This window comes from Scyliorhinus torazame, chromosome 12, assembly GCF_047496885.1.
Source record: "Scyliorhinus torazame isolate Kashiwa2021f chromosome 12, sScyTor2.1, whole genome shotgun sequence".
Lineage (NCBI taxonomy): Eukaryota > Metazoa > Chordata > Chondrichthyes > Carcharhiniformes > Scyliorhinidae > Scyliorhinus > Scyliorhinus torazame.
In genome coordinates this window covers 11,091,515-11,115,068 of record NC_092718.1, presented here as the reverse complement: position 1 = coordinate 11,115,068, position 23,554 = coordinate 11,091,515, and the positions used below count along the sequence as shown (strand labels likewise).

At 45.4% G+C, this 23,554-nt stretch overlaps 1 protein-coding gene across 10 annotated transcripts in view; it reads right to left on the bottom strand.

The window, feature by feature from the left end:
• The window catches only part of morf4l1 (mortality factor 4 like 1), a 100,020-nt gene that overhangs the window by 48,269 nt on the left and 28,197 nt on the right, over positions 1-23,554 (bottom strand). For 8 of the 10 annotated variants that reach the window (XM_072470411.1, XM_072470409.1, XM_072470410.1 and 5 more), the window contains 5 exons: positions 15,620-15,706; positions 9,765-9,845; positions 5,453-5,478; positions 4,330-4,418; positions 1,883-1,984 (listed from right to left, as the gene is read on the bottom strand). In XM_072470411.1, coding sequence (XP_072326512.1) covers positions 1,883-1,984; positions 4,330-4,418; positions 5,453-5,478; positions 9,765-9,845; positions 15,620-15,706 — 385 coding nt within the window. The remainder of the gene's footprint in view (positions 1-1,882; positions 1,985-4,329; positions 4,419-5,452; positions 5,479-9,764; positions 9,846-15,619; positions 15,707-23,554) is intronic. The other 2 variants (XM_072470414.1, XM_072470419.1) reach the window with 1 other exon arrangement.

The following is a 23,554-nucleotide window of genomic DNA, read 5'->3' as shown; positions in this document are numbered from 1 at the left end:
ATGTGGATGGTTTGGAGAGGGTACGTTAGCGGTTTACTGGGATGTTGCCCAGTATAGAGAGCATTAGCTATGATGAGAGGTGAGATAAACTCGGTCTGTTCTCACTGGAACGACAGAGGTTGAGAGGCAACTTGATAGAGGTCTACACGATTATGAGTGGCATGGATAGAGTGGATAATCAGATGCTCTTTCCTTGGGTGGGAGAGTCAAGTACTAGGGGGCATCGGTTTAAAGTGCATGGGGTAAAGTTTAGAACAGATGTGCGAGGCAAGTTTTCTTTTACACAGAGGGTGGTAAATATATGGAACGCCCTGCCTGGGGAGGTGAATGGCATTTAAGGGACATCTAGACAAATATATGACTAGGGTGGGAATGGAAGGATACGGACTCCGTACGTGCAGACGGTTTTAGTTTAGGCAGGTACTATGGTTGGCGCAGGCTTGGAGGGCTGAAGGGGCTGTTCCTATGCTGTATTTTTCTTTGATACAGAACAGAAGGAAGCCACCTAACGTTTGTGCCTTCAGTAGAGCAATTCAATTTGTCCACAAACTCTTTTTGCCCCTCTGTGCAGCAGGATTCTTGACTTCCTCACCAACAGACCACAATCTGTCAGGATAGGTAACAGCACCTCCTCCACAATAGTCCTCAACACCAGGGCCCCGCAAGGATCTGTGCTCAGTCCTCTACTGTACTCCCTATACACACACACGACTGTGTGGCAAGATTCAACTCCAATTCAATCTATAAGTTTGTAGATGATACGACTGTGGTGGGTTGTAGCTCAAATAACGACGAATCGGACTACAGAAGGGAGATAGTTCACTTGGTTGCATGGTGTACCGAAAACAACCTCTCTCTAAATGTTTGAAAGACCAAGGAACTGCTCATCGACTTCAGGAAGCGCAGCACGACACACACTCCCGTCTGCATCAATGGCTCCGAAGTGGAGACGGTCGATAGCTTTAAGTTCCTGGGGGTCACCATCACCAACGGTCTGTCCTGGTCCACTCACGTTGATGCAACAGTCAAGAAAGCCCAACAACATCTCTACTTCCAAGGAAGCTAAATAAATTTGGCATGTCTGCATCGACTCTCACAAACCTCTGCAGATGTGCCAGAGAGAGCATCCTATCCGGCTGCATCACAGCCTGGTATGGCAACTGCTCGGTCCAAGATCGCAAGAAACTGCAGAGTGTTGTGAACTCAGCCCAATGCATCACACAAGCTTCTCACCCCACATTGATTCTGTCTACACCTCCCACTGCCTCAGGAAGGCAGGCAGCATCTTCAGAGACCCCTCCCACCCAGGCTTTGCCTTCTTCCAGATCCTTCCATCAGGCAGAAGATACAGAATTGTCTGAAGACTCGCACATCCAGACATAGGAACAGCTTCTTCCCCACAGCTACAAGACTCCTCAACGACTCCCCCTCGGACTGATCTGTTCCCTGTTAGAACACTATTCATGACGCCCTATGTTACTCTTGTTTGGCCCTCGTTTCGCACTGTGACCAATCACTATTTGTTGATGTACCATTCAGTGAGGAAGCTGACATCAGCAAGGTAAACGCAAGAGCCCGCCTGACCGTCATTCCCCACAACCCGAGCTAAATCATCGACAAGGGGAAATTAAAATCCTCCTGTTGCAGAGTATTTGCAGCACAGTGACAGGCATTCGGTTCAACAGGTCTGTGTCTAAACTACGCAGGAAAGTTGCTCCAACCCTTCTTTATCTCTCTCCAACAGCACACCATTCTATCCCTTTCTCCCTCATCTGGTTAACTAGCTTCCCCTTCGATTCATTAAAATGCCAGCCACCTGAACTACTCGTGGCAGCAAACCCTGCAGCAAGCAGGAGATGACGCGACTGGATGGAGTGCTTACCTGTTTTTGACGAGTGATCAGGTCCCAATCATCCACGAGCCAGGGTTTCAACTCCTCGGGAATTTTAACCTTTACTTCGACTCTGTTCATAAATGTCTCCTCCTGCAGAAGCCAAGATTTTACCAAGTTAAGGCATCTCCTCAGACAATCCCACTGAACTTGCTGCACTCTGCCGTCTCAAAATACACATCTGCAGTCTCAACGCAACCGCAATCTGTGCGAAGCATTATGAATTCACATTATTACTGCAATTGCAGCAAACACAAAAGCAGGCTTCCAACCACCTGGAAGCCTGTCACCAACCTATCATTCCGGGGGGGCAGGTGTTAGCCCACAGGTGGCCTCTATCTGGAGAACTGCATTCAGTTCGGGCACATCTCACTTCAAGAGAAAAATATATCAACATTTGGAGGCAGGGACGTGGCCCACATTGGTTGGCACGGTAGCACAGTGGTTAGCACTGTTATTCACAGCTCCAGGGTTCGATTCGCGGCTTGGGTCACTGTCCGCGTGGAGTCTGCACGTTCTCCCAGTGTCTGCGTGGGTTTCCTGCGGGTACTCCGGTTTCCTCCCACAAGTCCCGAAAGACCTGCTGGTTAGGTGAATTGGACATTCTGAATTCTCCCTCAGTGTACCCGAACAGGCGCCGGAGTGTGGAGAATAGGGGATTTTCCTTGCAGTGTTAATGTAAGCCTATGTGTCAATGAAGATTATTTTTTAAAAAACATTCACCAGAATGATACTTGGGCTAAAAGGGTTAAATTATTAGGTTTGGCTACATAGACCAATATAGAAAATTGGACGTGAATCAACTAATGTGCTCAATGTGATAAAAAATTTGACAGGATAAAAAGAGAGGAACTATCTCTTCTTATGGAGAAGTCCAGAACATGGAAGTGCAACTTCCTTTGAGCTAGGCCATTGAGGGATGATGTCAGGAAAGACTGGCTTCACACACAGCATAGTGGAAATCTGGAACTCACTCTCTCTCTAAAAGCTGAACCTGGGGGTCAACTGTAAATTTGAAATCTGAGGAATATCCATCCAATCCAATTGGATTTTAACATTTTGTAAAAAAATATCCCTACAATCCCTGGATGAAACAAAGTTATTTTAACATTTGCTATTTAGTATTTAAGATGAAGGTCCCGCTAGCACTGGAAACAGTGGGCCTGTACCACAAGTCCAGGATACAAGGCACTTACCTTTAATACAGCGTGTACATTAAATTACACATTAAACAAGATACAATGCTTATTGAATGAAACTATTTTTTTCTTCACTTGGGACCATTAAGGGTTGCAGGACATGAACACAGCCACACTGCAGATCTTTGGTAGAACTGGGTAGTTATATCATGATGAAGTAATGAAAAGTTAAACCAGCAGGTAATCAAAAGCCAATAAGCAAGCAGCTGTTGCCAGCAGCTGTAGCAAATTAGTCACAGTTCAAGACAATCAGTTGGTATATTAGCTGAAGGGAAAATACACTTGGTTGTTCAGTACCTTTTTTATTATTCCATCCACGAGGAAATCTCATTTTGTCCCAATGTCTTTTCCCTCCACTCCCTGAAAGTTGTGATTTTTCCTGGGGTGCTGTGCTGTGGATGCCAGCAATCGAGGAGTAATCCAGGACATGCCAATATCTGATGTCTGAACAAGTGTACTTGCCAGCAGGCATCTCCGGACAGTGATCAGGAGCAGAAACCTGGCCAACCGTATAAATTTACAGCACCCAATTAATTTTTTTTCCAATTAAGGGGCGATTTAGCGTGGCCAATCCACCTACCCTGCACACGTTTGGGTTGTGGGGGCAAGACCCACGCAGACATGGGGAGAATGTGCAAACTCCACACGGACAGTGACCCGGGGCCAGGATCGAACCCGGATCCAGGATCTGACCCAGGTCCTTGGCACCGTGTGGAAGCAGTGCTAACCACTGCGCCGCCTTGCTGCCCAACCTTTTTAAAAAAAAAATCTCCCCAACCAAGGGGCTCAGAGGTCAAGTTGTGGCATCAACCCCATCACGTCCAGTGCTCCAATTATTGCTTTGGCCAAGACAAGTTAACTCGCAAGAGAGCCGGAATTGAATCTGAAACCTTTCCATCTTGGTGGGTTAACAGCTCAATTCAAATGTGCCATTGAATACTCAACTGAGGGAGGGAAACTGGACCAATTTCCTCATGGAGTACTCACCATTATAATGAAACACTGAAAGATCGTATGTTAGCATCCAGGCATCAAATGCATAGGCTCTTGTAAATTATGGCATAGTACAAGCTCTGTTCGCAGAGCCATTACCGAAATACATGAATACATCTGTATAATATCAGACATTTGAGGCCAATTATCACTTAGGATTTCAGTTTAGGCCAATTTAAATTCTGGATCTCCTACTGGATGTTAGACACACGTTCAGTCACTGTCACATTCTAGCAAACTACATACACTTTCCATTGTGGGGTCCACTCTTGCCCTTTTCTTCCTGGGTGGTTGCGGCGTTTCACTAGTGCTACTTCCATCACCAGCTGTGGGGGCTAATAAAAGATCAAACACATTATTCACAGAAGGGCAATCCTACAAGTACCTACCATTAGCTGCAGCACTGGTTTAAAAAAAATATTGACTTACACAGGCTACTGGCAATTACTCCAGACTAGTGGTGAGAATTGAAACACATATTAAAGGATTTTTCATGCCTTGCTTAATAATGTTTGATATACTGCCACACTAACTCTGCTTGAGTTGCATTCAACAAGAGGAGTGATGCCCATTTTTGTTAAATCACAAAAGTGCCTGTGATAATCATGGTGTTGCTCTTATTATTATCTCTATAATTGACATGCTTATATTCCACCGTACTGCATCCTGTCACGTAGCTCGAAGTGGAGAGAGAGAGAGGCAAAATGCAAAGTAAAGGATACTTAATCACACAACAGGATGTTATTCATACTTCATATTTCAATAAACTCCAATCCGTTCCTCCTGCCATGCTACCCGCAACCCAACTGCACCCCTGACCCACCAACCCCTCTCCTCCCGTGCCCACCCCCATTCCCCACACTCAACCCACCAACGCGGCCCCCACCACACCCCCCCTGCCCCAGGACAGCCAGAGGGCAGAAAGGAAAGGGCGGAATTCTGTGATCCAAAACTCGGAATTCCAAACGGCAGAAGTTCCTCACCTCTGAGCATACCTCTGGGGCCTGGGACGTGGGCACCACAGACATGCCCGCATTGATTGCCCATTGTCAAATGGCCCTGGAGATTGTCCAAGCAGGCTGACCTCTGAATAATAAGCCCTTCCTGGGGGCTGGCAAGGAACTGAGAAAATGAAGGGGATAGGTGCTTCTGCAAGACAGTCACGCACACGAGGTTGGGTGGCGGTGGGGGGAACGTTGGTTGACTGTGGTCATTCAGTACAATTAGGGAATGAGCAAGTGCTGGTTTGCCATATCCCATAAAAGAATAAAAACATGATAAAGATATAAACACTTCAATTGAACAAATGAAGCTTTCAATTGTTCAATTATAACATTTCAAATCAAAGCTAAGTTTTAAGTGAGCCTACCTTTCTGTTTATTCTTCTTCGTTTTTCTGAAACAAAAGTTGTAAATATGGATACCAATTATATGTGATTTTTTAAATCTCATCAGCAAATTGACAACTTCCAATGGTAAAGCTGTGACAGATTTGATTGTACCTTCTTCAGAGCCAGCACTGTCTGAACTGGATATGCCTGACATCATATTCAGTGAATATGTAAAAGAGAGATCCACAATTTTAGCTTCCACCGCAACAAGATTAGTTATGCTGCAAAGATGACTGATTTTTAGCTTTATTTTTGGGTGGATAAGGGATATAGAAGTCTTATTCCATTGTTGCAACAACCAATTCTCCTTCACCACTCAACCCCCACAATACTTCCAAACACAATTCCACACATCACTGAGCCATGGTAGACATATTTTAAAAACCATGCACCTAAATGCACGTATGATATTGGCATAAAGGACCAAAATGTTGAATTGATCTGGGTGGAAATAAAAAAGGGAAAAAACTCTTTGGTAGGAGTAATTTTCATACCCCCAAGCAATACTTCCAAAGTGGGGCACAGTATAAACCAAGAAATAATGAGGGCTTGTGAGAAGGGCACAATGGTAATCATAGGTTATTTTAATACGCATATCGACTGGATTAATCAAATTGGCACAGGTTGGGCAGCACGGTGGCGCAGTGGTTAGCACTGCTGCCGATGGCGCTGAGGACCCGAGTTCAATCCCGGCCTCAGGTCACTGTCCATGTGGATTTTGCACATTCTCCCCGTGTCTGTGTGGGTCTCACCCCTACAACCCAAAAAGATGTGCAGGGTAGGTGAATTGGTCACGCTAAAGTGCCCCTTAATTGGAAAAAGAAATTGGGTATTCTAAATTTAAAAAAAAAATTTTTTTTTTAATATATAATTGGCACGGGTAGCCTCGAGGGAAATTTCATAAGAGTGTATGAGGGATTGTTTTGTAGAGCAATATGTTATAGAGCCGACCCGGGAACAAGCTATTTTAGATTTAACATTATGTAACAAAGAAGGGTTGATAAATAGTCTTGTCGTTAAGGATCCTCTTGGAAGGAGTGATCACAGCATGCTAGAATTTCAAATTCAGATTGAGCGAGAGAAGTCAGAGTGCCATACGAGAGTTTTAACGTTGAGCAGAGGTAATTATACAGGTCTGAGGAAAGATTTGGCCCAAGTAGACTGGGCACAAATAATTGAGGGTAGGACAGTTGAGGAACAATGGCGGATGTTCAGGGAGATATTAAATACTTATCAATGGAAATATATTCCTGAGAGAAAGAGCAACAGTAAAATGGAGAAAATCTTTCATGGCAAAACAAGGAAGTCAAGTAAGACAAAGACAAAAACTAGGGCACATCATACTGCAAAAGCTAGTGGTAATCTGGAGGATTGGGAGAACTTTAAAGTTCAGCAAAAAGCTATTAAAAATAAAATCAAATGAGCCAAGATGAACAATGAAAGGAAACTAGCAGAAAACAAACACTGATACTAAATGCTTCTATAAGTATATAAAGAGAAAGACAATAGCTAAAGTAAATGTTGGCCCTTTAGAGGACGATACTGGTGAGGTATTAATGGGGAATACAGAGTTGGCAGAGGCACTGAACCAATATTTTGCCTGTCTTCACGGAAGAGGATAATTAAAAAATTCCAAAAGCTATAGTTAATGCAGAGGAACTTGGTACAATAAACATTACTAGGGAGAAGGTATTGAATAAACTAATAGGATTAAAGGCAGATAAGTCTCCAGGATCTGGTGGCCTACACCCTAGGGTATTAAGGGAGGTGGCAGCAGAGATAGTGGATGCACTGGTTATGATATTTCAGAATTCCTTGGATTCTGGAAGGGTTCCAGTGGAATGCAAACATGCTAATGTGACACGCCTAATCAAAAAGGGAGAGGGGCAAAAAAGTAGGAAACTATAGACCAGTTAGCTTGACCTCTGTGGTGGGGAAGTTACTAGAATCAGTCGTTAAGGAGGAGATGACTAGGGCGGCATGCAGTGCAGTGGTTAGCACTGGGACTGCGGTGCTGAGGACCCGGGTTCGAATCCCGGCCCTGGGTCACTGTCCGTGTTGAGTTTGCACATTCTCCCCGTGTCTGCGTGGGTTTCACCCCCACAACCCAAAGATGTGCAGATTAGGTGGATTGGCCACGCTAAATTGCCCCTTAATTGGAAAAAATGAATTGGGTACTCTAAATTTATAATTAAAAAAAGATGACTGAACATTTGGAAAGTCAAAGCTCTATCCACTATTGTCAGCATGGTTTTATGAAGGGCAAGTCATGCTCGACAAACTTGCTCGAGTTCTTGGAGGATGTAACCAGCAAGACGGATAATGGGGAATCTGTGGATGCGGTTTATCTAGACTTCCAGAAGACATTTGACAAGGTGCTGTATAAAAGACTGGTCTAGTTAGCACGGCTGCCTCACGTCGCCGAGATCCCAGGTTCGATCCTGGCTCTGGGTCACTGTCCGTGTGGAGTTTGCACATTCTCCCAGTGTTTGCGTGGGTTTCGCCCCCACAACCCAAAAGATGTGCAGGTAGGTGGATTGGCCTTGCTAAATTGCCCCTTAATTGGAAAAAATGAATTGGGCACTCTAAACTTTTTTTAAATGATCTAGAAGGTGGATTGGGGGTAGAGTACTAGATTGGTTTGAGGATTGGCTGACTGACAGTGTCAGGATAAATGAGTCCTTCTGACTGGAAAACTGTAACTAGCGGGGTGCCACAGGGGTCAGTCCTCAGGCCTCAACTGTTTACAATTTATATAAATGATCTGCAAGCAGGGACAGAGTGTAACAAAGCAAAATTTGCAGGTGATACTAAAAGAGGTGGGAAAGCAGACAGTCAAGAGAAGATAACATTTTACAGACAGATATAGATAGGCTAAGAGATTGGGCCAAAGTTTTGCAGATGGAGTTTAATGTAGATAAGTGAGAGGTTATCCATTTTGGCCGAAAAAATAAAAGGCAAATTATTGTCTGAATGCAAAGCAGATTCAAAATGTGTCCGGACAGAGGGATCTGGGTGTCTTTGTTCATCAATCGCAGAACGTCGGAAGCAGGTTCAACATGTAATTAAAAAGGCAAATTGAATGTTAGCATTTATTGCAAAAGTACTGGAGTATAAAAGTAGAGAAGTGTTGTTGCAATTGTTTAGAGTCTTGGTGAGACCGCATCTGGAGAAGTGTGTCCAGTTTTGGTCTCCTTATTTGAGGAAGGATGTGGTGGCATTGGAGGCAGTTCAGAGGAGATTCACCAGGTTGATTCCAGGGATGAAAGGTTTGAAATAAGAGAGACTGAACAGTTTGGGCTTATACTCCCTGGGGTTTAGAAGGATATGGGGGGATCTGATCGAGGTACATAAAATACTAAAAGGGATTGATAAAGTAAACGTAGACCAACTGTTCCCCCGTGTGGGGCAATCTAGAATGTGAGGTCACAGATATAGGTTGAGAGGCTGTAGATTTACAACTGAGATGAGGAGGAGTTATTTCTCGCAGAGGGTGGTGAATTTGTGGAACTCGCTGTCCCATAGTGCGGTGGAATGAGTCATTAAATAGTTTCAAGAAGGAGATAAGTTATATTTCCGATTTTTAAAAATAGGTTAAAGGGATTTGGGGAACAGGGAGGGGGGTGGATTTGAGACCAGGAAGAGATCAGCCTTGATCTAACCGAATGGCGGAGCAGGCTCAAGGGGCTGAATTGCCGACTTCTGCTCCTAATTCCTAAGCGTTGATCCAGGGCGGCACGGTAGCACAGTGGTTAGCACTGTTGCTTCACAGCGCCAGGGTCCCAGGTTCAATTCCCGTCTTGGGTCACTGTCTGTGTGGAGTCTGCACGTTCTCCCCACGTCTGCGTGGGTTTCCTCCGGGTGCTCCGGTTTCCTCCCACAGTCCAAAGATGTGCGGGTTAGGTGGATTGGTCATGCTAAATCGACCTTAGTGTTCAAAAAAAGGTTAGGTGGGGTTACAGGGATAGAGTGGAGGTGTGGGCTCGAGTAGGATGCTCTTTCCAAGGGCCGGTGCAGACTCAATGGTCTTTCTGCACTATGAAATCCTCTGTGCTCGATGGTAATGGTGATGGATGTGCTGGGTGATGAAGTTACAGATTGTGACTGAACACAATTCTGCTGTTGATGTCTGCACTTGTGAACTAGGGGTTTGAAAAGGGCAAGAAAGACTCCATCTGATCACGGTTTAGGAAACTGGACAGAAATGGAAACTGCGGTGCTAAAATTGTTTTCAAAATAAGGAACTCGCATGGAAAGCTTTTAGAGGAGCTAAACATCCCAAGTTACTTACATTTCAACATTCTTCTGTTGCATGGTGGAAGCCTTCTTGGCTGGTGCAGCGCCTCTCATCTTGCCCTCTGCCCATTGCTCTCTGAATTGCAAACAAAATAAATAGAAGAACACTTTTCAAACAGCAGTATCAACATTGAAAACGTTCAGAGTGCACTGAAACATCATACAGTCACTTGCCATTCCTATTATAAAACCCTGCGTTCACATTTATAATAGAAACCAGCTTTGTGAACTTCTCATTATAATTATATCCTCTTTCTGTCAGAGGTGAGCATCAGTGGGATGTAAAGATCACACATTGTTATTTAAAAAAAAAGAGATGGGGAATTCACTCCAGTGTCCCAGTCAATATTTGTTCCTTACCCATCAAATTCTTGTTGGTGGCTGTGTCAAAACATTACAACAACCGATGGTACTTTATAAAAATATACAACTGGCTGTAAAATGCTGGGTGTCCGGAGGCTGTGGAAGGTGTCAACTGCAAGTCTTTCTTTCTCTTTACAGAAATGTATAACACATTTAGAAAAATAAGGGCAGAATAAACTCTACCTGACAACATCATTTGCCCTTCACCCTCCACACGCAATAGCATACAATTTTGACTAGAGTCAAACCTGCAGCTATACATTTCCAACAGTACCTTAATCCCTATACCCAGAGCAGCACTAATGATCTCAAGAGGGAAATTGACTTTGTCCAGCGTGGGAGTGTCACTGATAACTCCAGAATACAGCAGGGATTTGCTCACTTACCGAACAAGAACCTAATATTTTCCTTTTACAATTGGAGAATGGCTTCCTCAATTACCAACTCAATGAACGCACAGCTCTGAAACACACATTTCCTGAGAATGTGCTTTTGTTAGCTTGCCAACAATTACACAGCAAATCAGCCATTATTTCTTGTTCGAAGTGAAATTTCACAGCACAAATTTGTGGGTCTCGCTGGAACAAAAAGAAAACTCCAGGGAATTGAAGCACTTGCTGGAGAAGGCGCAATGTGGAATTTTGTAATTGTTCATTTAGAATCCAGTCAGAATGTGAATGCTTAACCAGGCAAATAAAGTATTCAAGACAGATGTCAAATCCAAAAGTTTGGGCATTTCTAAAGGCAGGGAGACAGCAAGACCTTTCATTCGCGTGCAAGATTAGAAAGCTAGCCAGAATTGCTACAGCAGGTTATAGACACAACAGCAGAAAACCATACAACATGACAAATTGGGCCGCACGGTAGCACAGTGGTTAGCACTGTTGCTTCACAGCTCCAGGGTCCCAGTTTAGATTCCCGGCTAAAATCACTATCTGTGTGGAGTCTGCACGTTCTCCCAGTGTCTGCATGGGTTTCCTCCGGTTGCCTCCCACAGTCCAAAGATGTGCAGGTTAGGTGGATTGGCCATAGTAAATTGCCCCGTAGTTTCCAAAAAAGATTAGGTGGGGTTACTGGGTTCTGGGGATAGGTGGAGGTGTGGGCTTAAGTGGGGTGCTCTTTCCAAGGGCTGGTGCAGACTCAATGGGCCAAATGGCCTCCTTCTGCACTGTAGATTCTATGACAACACATCTGAATAGTACCAGCAATGTCCACTTAGAAAAAGATATGCATTCCGAGACGAAAACCAATAACTTCAGCATTTTCTGGGTCAATTTTCAAATAAGGAAAATAATTACTTCCTGCTATAATACTCAAGTCAGTCTTGATTCAGGCACTCCTCCCAGTCAGAGGGTCATGGACACAGACCAACACCCCCTGGTGCAATACCGCGGAAGCAGTGCACATTCAAAGGTACTATCTTTTGGATGAGATATTAAACGGAGGGCTAGAGTGTCCGCTCAAGTGGATGCAAAATCCCAGGGTTCCAACATCACCAAAACAGATTATCTCGCAAACTGTTTCTTTGCTATTTGTGCGTTCTTGCTGTGCCCAAACTATCTTAGTCACATTTCCAATAACCAGAACAGCAATTAAAACAGGACTGCAACAGGCTTTCAAATAATCACCTTTCAGAACTTCGGGACATCGCAAAGTGCTTCACATTTGAGATGTAGTCACTGTTGGAATGTAGCGTGCACGCCAATCAATTCTGCACACAGCAAGCTCCCACAAATAACCTGCTTTATTTTAGTGATGTTGGCTGAGGGGGAAATATTGGAGAAAGCATGGAGGGGTGGGGGCTGGAGGTGGCGAAACAGGACAAACATACCCTTCTTTCAAACAACAATGTGAGATCTATCCCATCCACCCGAGGGGGGCAGACAGAGACTTGGCTTATTGTTTCATCTTAAACTCCAGGCAGCGGTCAGAGGTTGTACAAGGCTATATATAAATATGCATTATTTATTTTATTTTGTGTATTCCTACAAAGTGCAATGTTTGTAGGTGAGTGAGGGAAAACAATCACCCTGTTCCTTTGTTTCAACCATGGCCAAGCTACAAGGAATATGTATGTATAAAAATGGGATTCAGTTAATTGTTCTCAAGGTAGCATCATTATGCCTGGTACATCACCTGGCACAGGAAAGAGGTACGTGTCACCCATCTGCGAAGAAGAGCAGCCCAACTCAACAGAAATCCTGTTGCAAATTTTTTTTTTTTTTTTTTACACAATGGTTTTAACATTGTTGGAAATCAGGCTGCAGCAGAAGTTTATCTGCATTAACTTGCCAAGTTGTGCTCATCACAATATATAACACGTCTTTTGAATAACCCTCAGCAACAGTAAAAACAGATTGTAACACCAGGTTTCAGATTCTGCTAAAATGGCAGCAGTGGTGGATTAGTGTGTTGGAGTTCAGCCTCCAAGCCAGTGAGAATCAATCCCATGTAATGCAGCTGGAGTGCAGCACGGAAATGCCCTAGGACCTTTTTCCGACAGTTCCATTTTCTAGCATGTATTTATCATGCTATATTTGAGATAAGACCACAGGTTATCGTTGCAAATATTCAAGACAGATGCCAAATCCAAAAGCTCTAGCACACCTAAAGCCATTGCGGGGAAACATTAAGACCTTTCATTGTCATACAAGATTAGAAAGCTAGCTAGAGTTACTGGAGCAGGCTACATACATATTATGCTCAACAGCAGAATACCATATGAAAACACAGCTTCATAGGACCTGCAATGTTCACTCAGAATGGAAAAATAATGTGCTCTGTTTCACAGAGACATGGCTCACCCCCGCCTCACCGGACTATGCCATACAACCTGAAGGCTTCGCAATTCACCGGGCAGACCGCACCGTGTCATCAGGCAAAGCAAAGGGTGGAGGGGTTTGCCTCCTCATCAACTCCTCTTGGTGCTTGGATGTGGCGACCCACTGCTCCCCGGACCTGGAATACATGACAGTGAAGTGCCGCCCATACTATCTTCCACGTGAGTTCACTTCAGCCATTATCACAGCGGTCTACATCCCACCCCAGGCAGAAGTGAGGAAGGCGCTGTTCTGTACAGTTATAAACAACAACGAAACAGAACACCCGGAGACCTTGTTCATCATGGCCAGAGACTTCCAACAAGGCCAACCTCAAGAGTGTACTGCCAAAATTCCACCAGCACTTCTCCTGTCCCACCAGGGGCGACAACACTCTTGACCACTGCTACTCAAAAATCAAGGGCGCTTACTGTTCCATCCCCCGACCGCACTTTGGGAAATCAGACCATAAGACGGTGCTCCTTCTCCCGGCATACAAGCAGAAACTCAAGCGGGAGAATCCAGCTAAGAAGGTTGTGCAGTGCTGGTCCGACGAAACAGAAGAGCTCTTATGCGACTACTTAGAGACAGTGGACTGGTCCACATTTAAGAACTCAGCGACAAACTTAAAGGTGTGACACCACCATCAGAGACTTCATCAGCAAATGTGTGGACGACTGCGTGGCAAAGAAAGCAGTACATACGTTCCCCAGCTCAATCGCAAGATTGACTCCCTACTGAAGGACAGATCTGAGGCGTTCAAGTCAGACAACCCTGACCTATACAAGAAATCCAGGTACAACCTCCGCAAAGCCATCCGAGATGCCGAGAGAGAATATCAGACCACGCCCATAACAGCCCATAACTCACCCATACCCACCATCACAGCTTCCGAAGTCAGATCGGCCTTCCTGAAAGTGAACCCTCGGGATGCGACGGGCCCGGACGGGATCCCTGGTCGTGCACTCAGAGCCTGCGCGGACCAGCTGGCAGACGTGTTCGCGGACATCTTCAACCTGTCCCTACTCCACTTCCGAGGTCCCCACCTGCTTCAAGAAGACCACCACCATACCGGTGCCAAAGACGAACCAGGCAACGTGCCTCAATGACTATCGTCCAGTGGCCCTGACTTCAGTTGTAATGAAGTGCTTCGAGAGGTTGATCATGAAGCGCATCACCTCCATACTCCCAGATGGCATTGATCTACTGCAATTTGCATACCGTCGCAACTGGTCCACAGCAGGCGCCATTTCCCTGGCCCTACACTCATCCCTAGAGCATCTCGACAACAAGGATTCCTACATCAGACCCCTATTTATTGACTACAGCTCCGCCTTCAACACCATAATCCCAGCCAAGCTCGTATTAAAGCTCCAAAACCTAGGACTTGGCTCCCCACTCTGCAACTGGATCCTCGATTTTCTGACCAACAGACCACAATCAGTAAGAATGAACACCTCTTCCACAATAGTCCTCGATACCGGGGCCCCGCAAGGCTGCGTACTTAGCCCCCTCTCTACTCCCAGTACACACACGACTGCGTGGCAAAATTTGGTTCCAACTCCATCTACAAGTTTGCTGACGATATGACCATCGTGGGCCGGATCTCGAATAACGACGAGTCAGAATACAGGAGGGAGATAGAGAACCTAGTGGAGTGGTGCAGTGATAACAATCTCTCCCTCAATGCCAACAAAACTAAAGAGCTCTTCATTGACTTCAGGAAGCAAAGTACTGCACACACCCCTGTCAGCATCAACGGGGTCAAGGTGGAGATGGTTAGCAGTTTCAAATTCCTAAGGGTGCACATCTCCAAAAATCTGTCCTGGTCCACCCATGTCAACATTACCACCAAGAAAGCACAACAGCGCCTATACTTCCTCAGGGAACTAAGGAAATTCGGCATGTCCACATTAACTCTTGCTAACTTTTACAGATGCACATAGAAAGCATCCTATCTGGCTGCATCACAGCCTGGTATGGCAACTGCTCAGCCCAGGACCGCAAGAAACTTCAGAGAGTCATGAACACCGCCCAGTCCATCACACAAACCTGTCTCCCATCCATTGACACCATCTATACCTCCCGCTGCCTGGGGAACGAGGGCAGCATAATCAAAGACACCTCCCACTCGGCTTAATCACTCTCCCAACTTCTTCCATCGGGCAGGAGATACAAGAGTCTGAGAACACGCACGAACAGACTCAAAAACAGCTTCTTCCCTGCTGTTACCAGACTCCTAAATGACCCTCTTATGGACTGACCTCATTAACACTACACCCTGTATGCTTCATCCGATGCCGGTGCTTATGTAGTTACATTGTATAACTTGTGTTGCCCCATTACCTATTTTCTTTTATTCCCTTTTCTTCCCATGTACTTAATGATCTGTTGAGCTGCTCGCAGAAAAATACTTTTCACTGTACATCGGTACACGTGACAATAAACAAATCCAATCCAATCCAATAATGCTCGCCTTAAATAGTGTGGGCAGTACAATTTTTGTCGCGAGTGACATAGGCCTGCACAAGCATTACACAAGTTCTCTCTCCCTAATGTTCTCTTTGCCCCTCCTGAAAGCACCGACTTGTGCCCCAGAAGCCAGCCTCAAGTCACATAAACAACAGTTCCATTTTTCCATTCACCAGCCCTGCTCACTTATACTCACTGATTAGCCTTTTGTAGTTCCTTCTGCTTTTGCAGGTTTGTGTCCACATACTTCAGCACGCGGCTCTCCGGAACCCATTCATCCCAACTAAAAACCAAGAGAGAAAGTAATAAGACAAGACGGAATCGCTAATGCACAAGAAGTGTTCACAACTAAAACCGAAATTAAAATTATGCATTCAAAGCTTGGTCTCATCTTTAGTTTAAAAAAGCAGGGAAGAAATAAAACAGATACTAACTGAAAAATAACAGTTCAAGCAATTGGAGCTAGACAGGTAAAATATACTGACAGTTAACTGGAAAGAGAGTGACTTAAAACCAACGATAGGAGAAGTAAAAGCTTTTCAGCTACTGTACAGCAGTATAGAGCACTATAGGTTACACATCATTAAATTAAGCTAGTCTGTCCCCTAATTGAGCTGAACAAGTTATAACAATGTACCTCTTGCAGTCTTAAAAGGGACGCAGAAGATTCTACACCATGCTACTTCAGGTGAATACACCTGTATTCACTCCATAATTAGCTTGGTACTCAAGCGAGGATACCCTGAGCCACCTTGAGCAGACAGGTGACAGACCTTTTCCTGTGTAAAAGCATATGATCGAGGCATTCCCATTTCTGAAAATAACTCAGTAAGAAGTCTTACAACACCAGGCTAAAGTCCAACAAGTTTGTTTGGAATTATTAGTTTTCAGACCATAGCCCCTTCAACAGGTGATCACACTAACCTAACGAAGGAGCTACACTCTGAAAGCTAGCGATTCTAAACAAACCTGTTGGACTTTAACCTGGTGTTGTGAAACTTCTTACTGTGCCCACCCTAGTCCAACGCTGGCACCTCCACATCATGAAAATAACTGAACAGTTCTCCTATGGTAGAGGCCAGTCAACCACCCAATAAAGGTTAAATCATGCCTAAGCAGCTGGCTATTTGGACACTGGCAGTCGCAAGCTCATCCAACAATAAGCACAAGTAGGATTTTAAGTACAGGTTCACATCATCCTTGCAACTTCTACAGTACTATTACACCAATAAAACTAAATAACCAATTTTAGAGGGGTTATCAAACTCAAGATATAATAAAGCAATGGCTGATGCTTTGTATTCAACGGTTAACAAATACTAATTTGCACATGAACCCCTACACTGGGTAGATTACACTCAGGCAGCCACTGAGAACATTCCAGTCTGCATGCTGTTTATTCCAGCAGTTCTTGCTCCTCAATGCAGTCAGCAGCCCAGATGCTGCTCAAACACCAAGTCAGTATAGCGCAGAGCCAAAAACATCCTAACCTTCAAGCTGAAGGGGGAAATTTCAAAGTTCTGATCAGCAATCAGGAATATTAATTTTCCGAGGAGTATTCAATGGAATCATTAGTCAATTGTGTGTACTAATTTCTGCTACATACAATAGAGTTCCTCTAGCTCCCTTTGACTTCTCCCTGCTCCCTCATCCTCTGTCAAACCCCGAATTTCAAATTCCCCATCCATTTGCACTATGGACAGTGAATCTTCCATTCCATCCAATGCTATTCACCAGCTCCAACTGTAGCCATCTGGGACGGCCACTTCCCGATTACAAAATGGACACTTTGCAAAGATTGCAGGGAAAATGGGCAATACCGAGAAAACAAGCAGGTACAGGGTTTGTCTGCATATTGGAGCCGCAGCTCCCAGACAAAACCAAAACTGTAGGCCCATTAGCATACTAATAGACCATCTCCGGGAACAAACAAGTAACATTTAAGTAACCGATACTAAGGCAGACACCCCGGCGCCAGAGGAGACTGAAACAAAGCAGGCCAATGGCCACCTAGGACACGCCCAGCCATCAGGGCACCCACCCCTTTATTGGATGAAATCAATAGGAATGATCAAGAAACTGCCCAATTGATTGGGGCCAAGTTGAAGGCCCGCCAAAAAGAGCGCGAAGCCCCTTTGGGTATAAGGAGCCCCCAAGAGAGAATCGTTCTCTTGGACCCGGCTCTCACCGAGGAGAGACCTGTCCACCAGCTACACCAGAAGCAAGTCAGTCCAAGGTCAACGCTCGCTACCAGACAGACGACCGTGGCTGTTCCCCTTTACCAGTTCGGCAGTCTCAGAACCGAACAACGGCCATTGTTCCTCTGACTGAGTGGGCGCCCGAAGCTAAGTATAGGCTTTAGCAGTAGTGATAGTTTAGTCTGTAGAGTTTCGTGCATGAGTATATTTAACTGTGTGTGTAAACAAATAAGCATTAACTTTGAACTAACTAACTGGTGTATCGAGTCTTTGATCAGTATTCGGTTTTGAACCTTGTGGCGGTATCGAAAGATACCTGGCGACTCTGGAGCAAACGTAATTAGAATTAAGGAAGGCGATCATATTGACCACCATATTCAGAGCCAACCAAAGAGAGCAACATTTACTGGCGACCTCTGACGGGACTCGACCTAGAAGTGGCCTAGTCACTCCGAGAGAACCCAAATTTGAATCCAATTGGAAACAGCAAAACCACAAGTGTGAGAACGATACTGATCAAACATCCGAGAGTCAGAAGTGTGTTAATGCATGCGTACTAACAGGGATACAAGGTAAACCTGAGAGATTTTGTTGCATAAAACTGTCGGGAGTTTTGTAGGCCGGAAAATAGCGTAAGCCGTACCCGTGTTTACATCACCACTTTATCACCTCCTGCTCCAAATTCAGTAGAGAACCCAGAGATAGAGAGAAAATGGCAATGAAGGTAATGGAGCACCTTATGAACCCCCAGGAATTCGAGGTAGCAGCGACCAGTAGAGTAGAACAGTGTCCCGTATGGGAAGAAGAGATCAGAAAATATCACAAAGGGAAAGGATGGCCCCTTTGGAGTGAATTCTGCGCCAATGATGAAACAGGCCCCCGGAGTATAGGACATACTTGGTGGGAGAACCTGTCAGAGATTCATAAGCAGAGCTTAGGGAAAGCTCGCAAGCCGATAGCAATCGTGTCCTGCTTGGCACAATTGCGAGGTACAGAGGTGGTCGTTAGGACGCTCCATAGAGAGATTGAGGAGACAGAAATAGTGAGGGAGATGTGAGCGAATTTGAGAAGGAGAATAAGGAGTTAAGAGAACAGTTAGCAGCGAGGGACAGAGAGGCGGATGATGCCAAGTGGGTACACCAGTCTTGTCTCGCCCATTTAAGTAGTTTTCAGACCCAGTACGATAAGGCCTACCAGACACGCAACGCGCGGTCTTGGTAAGACAAGAAGGTAGAGCAACAGGTAGAGCAATTGCAGAAACAGGGCAATGATTTAAAAGCAGCCCTACGAGCGCTCCACACTTCCACGACGGAACAAAGGCAGAGCTCCGTAGATCACGCTAAGTGCCGGAAGCAAATTGCAGAATTGCAATCTCTGCTTTCTGTCCAGAATGGGTTTCAAAGTACGTTTGGATCCCAGTTAGACCAAGAAAATGGCCCCGATTGGCAGGAGTTAAATGAAACTGCCCACAGGTACGTACATGGGACATGTACGCAAGAAAAACCACAAAAGAGAAAAGCACCCCAACTCCCTACTGAACAGGCAGAACACACCATGAACCCTGTAACCACACACTGCATGGCCGCAGCAGAAGGAAACGCAGATTTCCTATATACAACCCCGTTAGCCGTGACCCAATACGGGACTCGTGTGGAAAAATTACACCGTTCCTTCCCACATCAGACCCCCACCAGTTTTTCGCTAGAGTTAAACAGCAGGCTACCATGTACGGCCTGGACGAAAAGGAGCAAGTGAAGCTCACAGTTTTAAGCCACGACCCTTCAGTCGTGGCAGCCCTTCGCGACCCACAGAACGTAGGAGGAGGCACACTCCAAGAAATGCACACAGCGATCCTGGATGCGATCGGCTATAACAGAGGAGACCCCGTAGAAGGACTAAACAAGTGTAGGCAAAAGAAAACAGAGCACTCCACAGCGTTTGTTGGACGCTTGTGGGTACATTTCACAGCAGTATTTGGAGAGTTAGCCCGCGCCCATTTGGCCACGGATAATATGGTCAAATGGACTTGAATCCTAGTCTTGCATGCGATAGAGGCAGGACAGAGAGTTTGTGCAAATTACAACCCCTCAGATGAGGCCCACAACGAGAAATTGGTTTTGAAAAGATTGTCCCGCACTTGGGAACAATCCGCCCAAGGCAAAACCGCATTTGCAAAACCAGTGGAAGAGCAGGCAGACATGAATCCAGTTAGGACGCACCATAACCCCGCATGGGTAAATGAGGACAGGAACAGCCCACAGCAGCCCAAATCCCAGGAATGCTACAATTGTGGACAGTTCGGACATTACGCACGAGAATGTCAAGCCCCCCTGAAACAGCAACGGAATCAGCCCACCAATGCCCCCAAACCAGCAATGACACCAACAGCCCCGCCTCCCCACCCAGGGAACCATACCCAAGGGAACAATTCACCAGAGAGCCTGCTCCACGGGGTCCCAGGGTCATGTTACAACTGTGGGCAGTCAGGACACTTCGCCCGAGATTGCAGGAGACCCCCACCACCAGCTAGACTCGCCCCCAGATATGAAAGAGAACACCACCCACAGCAGCTACAAGGTCCCAGCTGCCCCATGCAAATTGTGAGCACTTACCCACCACTTCTCATGGCAGCGATACCTCAGCAATGCCACTTCATTTTTGTTTCGCTCCTCCTTCCTCTCTTCTTCGGTCACACTACACTCCCCCCATATGCTAGTTACACCCCAGTCCAAATGTGATTTACGATGTCCTGTATTCTGATGGAACCTGCACCATGTTTGTCTTATGTTTGTTCGTTTAATGTACATGTTAAATGTTGTTTGTGAATTTAAAAGTTTTCATGGCCCCACGCCACCACTCTTTTAACGCCCACTGGCAGTTAATGGAACAAGTTTGTCGACAGACAACCGTTCAGAGGAACTAGTTCAGAGGAACTAGTTTGTCGGCAGACAACCAATCATAACTACTCTCCTGATTTGAAGGTAATCACGAGAGGCAGCTCCCACGACGACCACATTCTTACCCGTTCTTGCCAGTCGCTCAGGCAGTGGAGAAACGGTACTGGTCCCCGCCCTGCCTGAGGACCCCCCTCTGGTCAGCTACACGCGGGTAGAGCACAAACGGCACTGATCACCGTCCTACACGGGGATTCCACCCATTCTTAGCCGCCACGGCCCATATGCACCCCATTTTGGCTCGTTAAGTTCCAAATTCTTTTGTTTGTTTCTGGCGACCCTTAGGTTGCTTCCGTATGCTATTTACATTCTCAAACACTAGGATGGTAGATCGCACAGGCTGCGAGACGGCTCGCACTATGTCAGTATTTTTCTTGGATGTCTTGCCCAAATATTCATTTATTTATTTTTTAAAATGAGTGAGTCACAGATGGTGACCAATTATAATGGGTAATTGGCAACAAAGGACACAGACAGACAGACATACGAGATGTCAAGCAAGATAATAACAGATATCATGCTTGCGTCCATAGAACTCCAGAACCTCAGGAACCCCAGAGGAAGAAGAAGACAGAAAGACGGAAAGATGAAGACAACCTTCACGTTTTTCACCTGGATCTTAGCGGGATCCCTTTCAGTTGCGCGTGGACGCTACCCCCCCCTGACCCCTATCACACAGGCCGTGAATGATTCCCACCCCTGCATACACTGTACCCTAGTTACCCCCGAGACAGGGACCGACACCCTGACCTGGTGTGACAGGTTTATCACCTGGTATTCCTATCTTACATTGTAGAAGCACTCTTAGCACTGGCGATACTCTGCAGTGTCGTGCAGACACTTAAGACTCAGGAAAGGGCGAAGGAGAGCCTCCCGCAACCGCATTCTGGTATATACATTTAGGTCCCCTATTTTCGGACTCCAACAAACCCCCCAATCCCTTTAAGTGAATTAAAGTGCATCCGTTTTTCTTTGTGTGTGTTTTGTTCGTTCAATAAAGAAATGTAAACCTGTGCTTGACTGCCAAGCCAGAGAAACTTGTGTTCCTGCTATTTGTACAGTTTAAAAAGTGTTGTAGAGTATTTTAGATTGTTTGAGTGAGGATAGTTTATTTGGGATAGTTAGATGGTCCAGTTTATTATTTTGTAATGCATGCCTGAATGTCATAGCGCCCCGTAGAGTTTTATAATGATTTATAATGATGTATGTATGTAAAATGATTTTAGATAAAAATTGCGATTCATAGGATAGGGCAGCGTAGAGCCCGTGAAGTGCTTATGGGTGCCCCGCTTGGTCAGAGAATGAAGACGACGCGGTAATGTGATCCTTCACGCTTCGCGTTGAGGATCACAAGGAGGTAGTGTAGCCATCTGGGACGGCCACTTCCCGATTACAAAATGGACACTTTGCAAAGATTGCAGGGAAAATGGGTAATACTGAGAAAACAAGCAGGTTCAAGGTTTGTCTGCATATTGGAGCCGCAGCTCCCAGACAAAACCAAAACTGTAGGCCCATTAGCATACTAATGGCCTATCTCCAGAAACAAAAGAGTAACATTTGAGTAACCGATACTAAGGCAGACCCCCCGGCGCCAGAGGAGACTGAAACAAAGCAGGCCAACGGCCACCTAGGACACGCCCGGCCATCAGGGCACCCACCCCTTTATTGAATGAAATCAATATGAATGATCAAGAAACGGCCCAATTAATTGGGGCCAAGTTCAAGGCCCGCCCAAAAGAGCGCAAAGCCCCTTTGGGTATAAGAAGGAGCCCTCAAGAGAGAATCGTTCTCTTGGACCCGGCTCTCACCAAGGAAAGACCTGTCCACCAGCTGCACCAGAAGCAAGTAAGTCCAAGGTCAACACTCGCTACCAGACAGACGACCTTAGCTGTTCCCCTTCACCACTTCGACCCCAGCAGCCTCAGAACCGAACAACGGTCATTGTTCCTCTGACTGAGTGGGCGCCGGAAGCTAAGTATAGGCTTTAGCAGTAGTGATAGTTTAGTCTGTAGAGTTTCGTGCATGAGTATATTTAACTGTGTGTGTAAATAAAGAAGCATTGACTTTGAACTAACTAACTGGTGTATCGAGTCTTTGATCAGTATTCGGTTTTGAACCTTGTGGCGGTATCGAAAGATACCTGGCGACTCTAGAGCAAACGTAATTAGAATTAAGGAAGGCGACCATATTGACCGTCATATTCAGTACCAACCAAAGAGAGCAACACAACTACCCGCTAACATTGGCTCAGGCGCATGCCTAATCACGATATTCACCACCAAGCCTTTACCACACACATGCAAGCATCCATCGGAGCTACTCAATCCTCTCCCACCAATTGTCATCTCGAATCCCACCCTATCCATTGACCCTCGCTTTAATGTCGTGTAGTAATTTAGTAAATTAAACAAAGAAAAACTACTGCCCCCGAGTGGCTGGAGAGTCTGTGGCTAGAGAGCACGTGTTTTAAGATAATCTCAAGAACAAAAAGAAGTGAATTGGGAGAATCTCCCTCGAGTAGAAAAAGTGGAGTTGTTCAAAAGCATTGCAGATTTTGTAAGAATAAAAAGAGAGATGACTTCCAGGGGCAGACGAGTTGGTAATCAGAGAAAACAGATTTAAGATAACTGGCAGAAAATAAATTGGTGATGTGTAACAATTCACAGTGCATTGTTGCACATTGCCTGATAAAGTGGGAGCAGGGGTAGGTTCAATAATAACTTTCAAAATAGGAATTGGATAAATACGTGAAGTGGTAAAGTTTGCACGGCTATGGGGAAAAAGTATATGGGGAGATGACTAATTGGGTAGCTGTATCAAACAACTGACACCGCCCATGATGGGCCAAACCACTTCCTTCAGTATTTGTGTATCTACACATTTGTATTATTACATAATTGTTCAGACATAGAATATCCACTGGAAATGGATGGAAACAAAAATGTGGACATTTTTGAAAGGGAAGAGTATAAATATTTC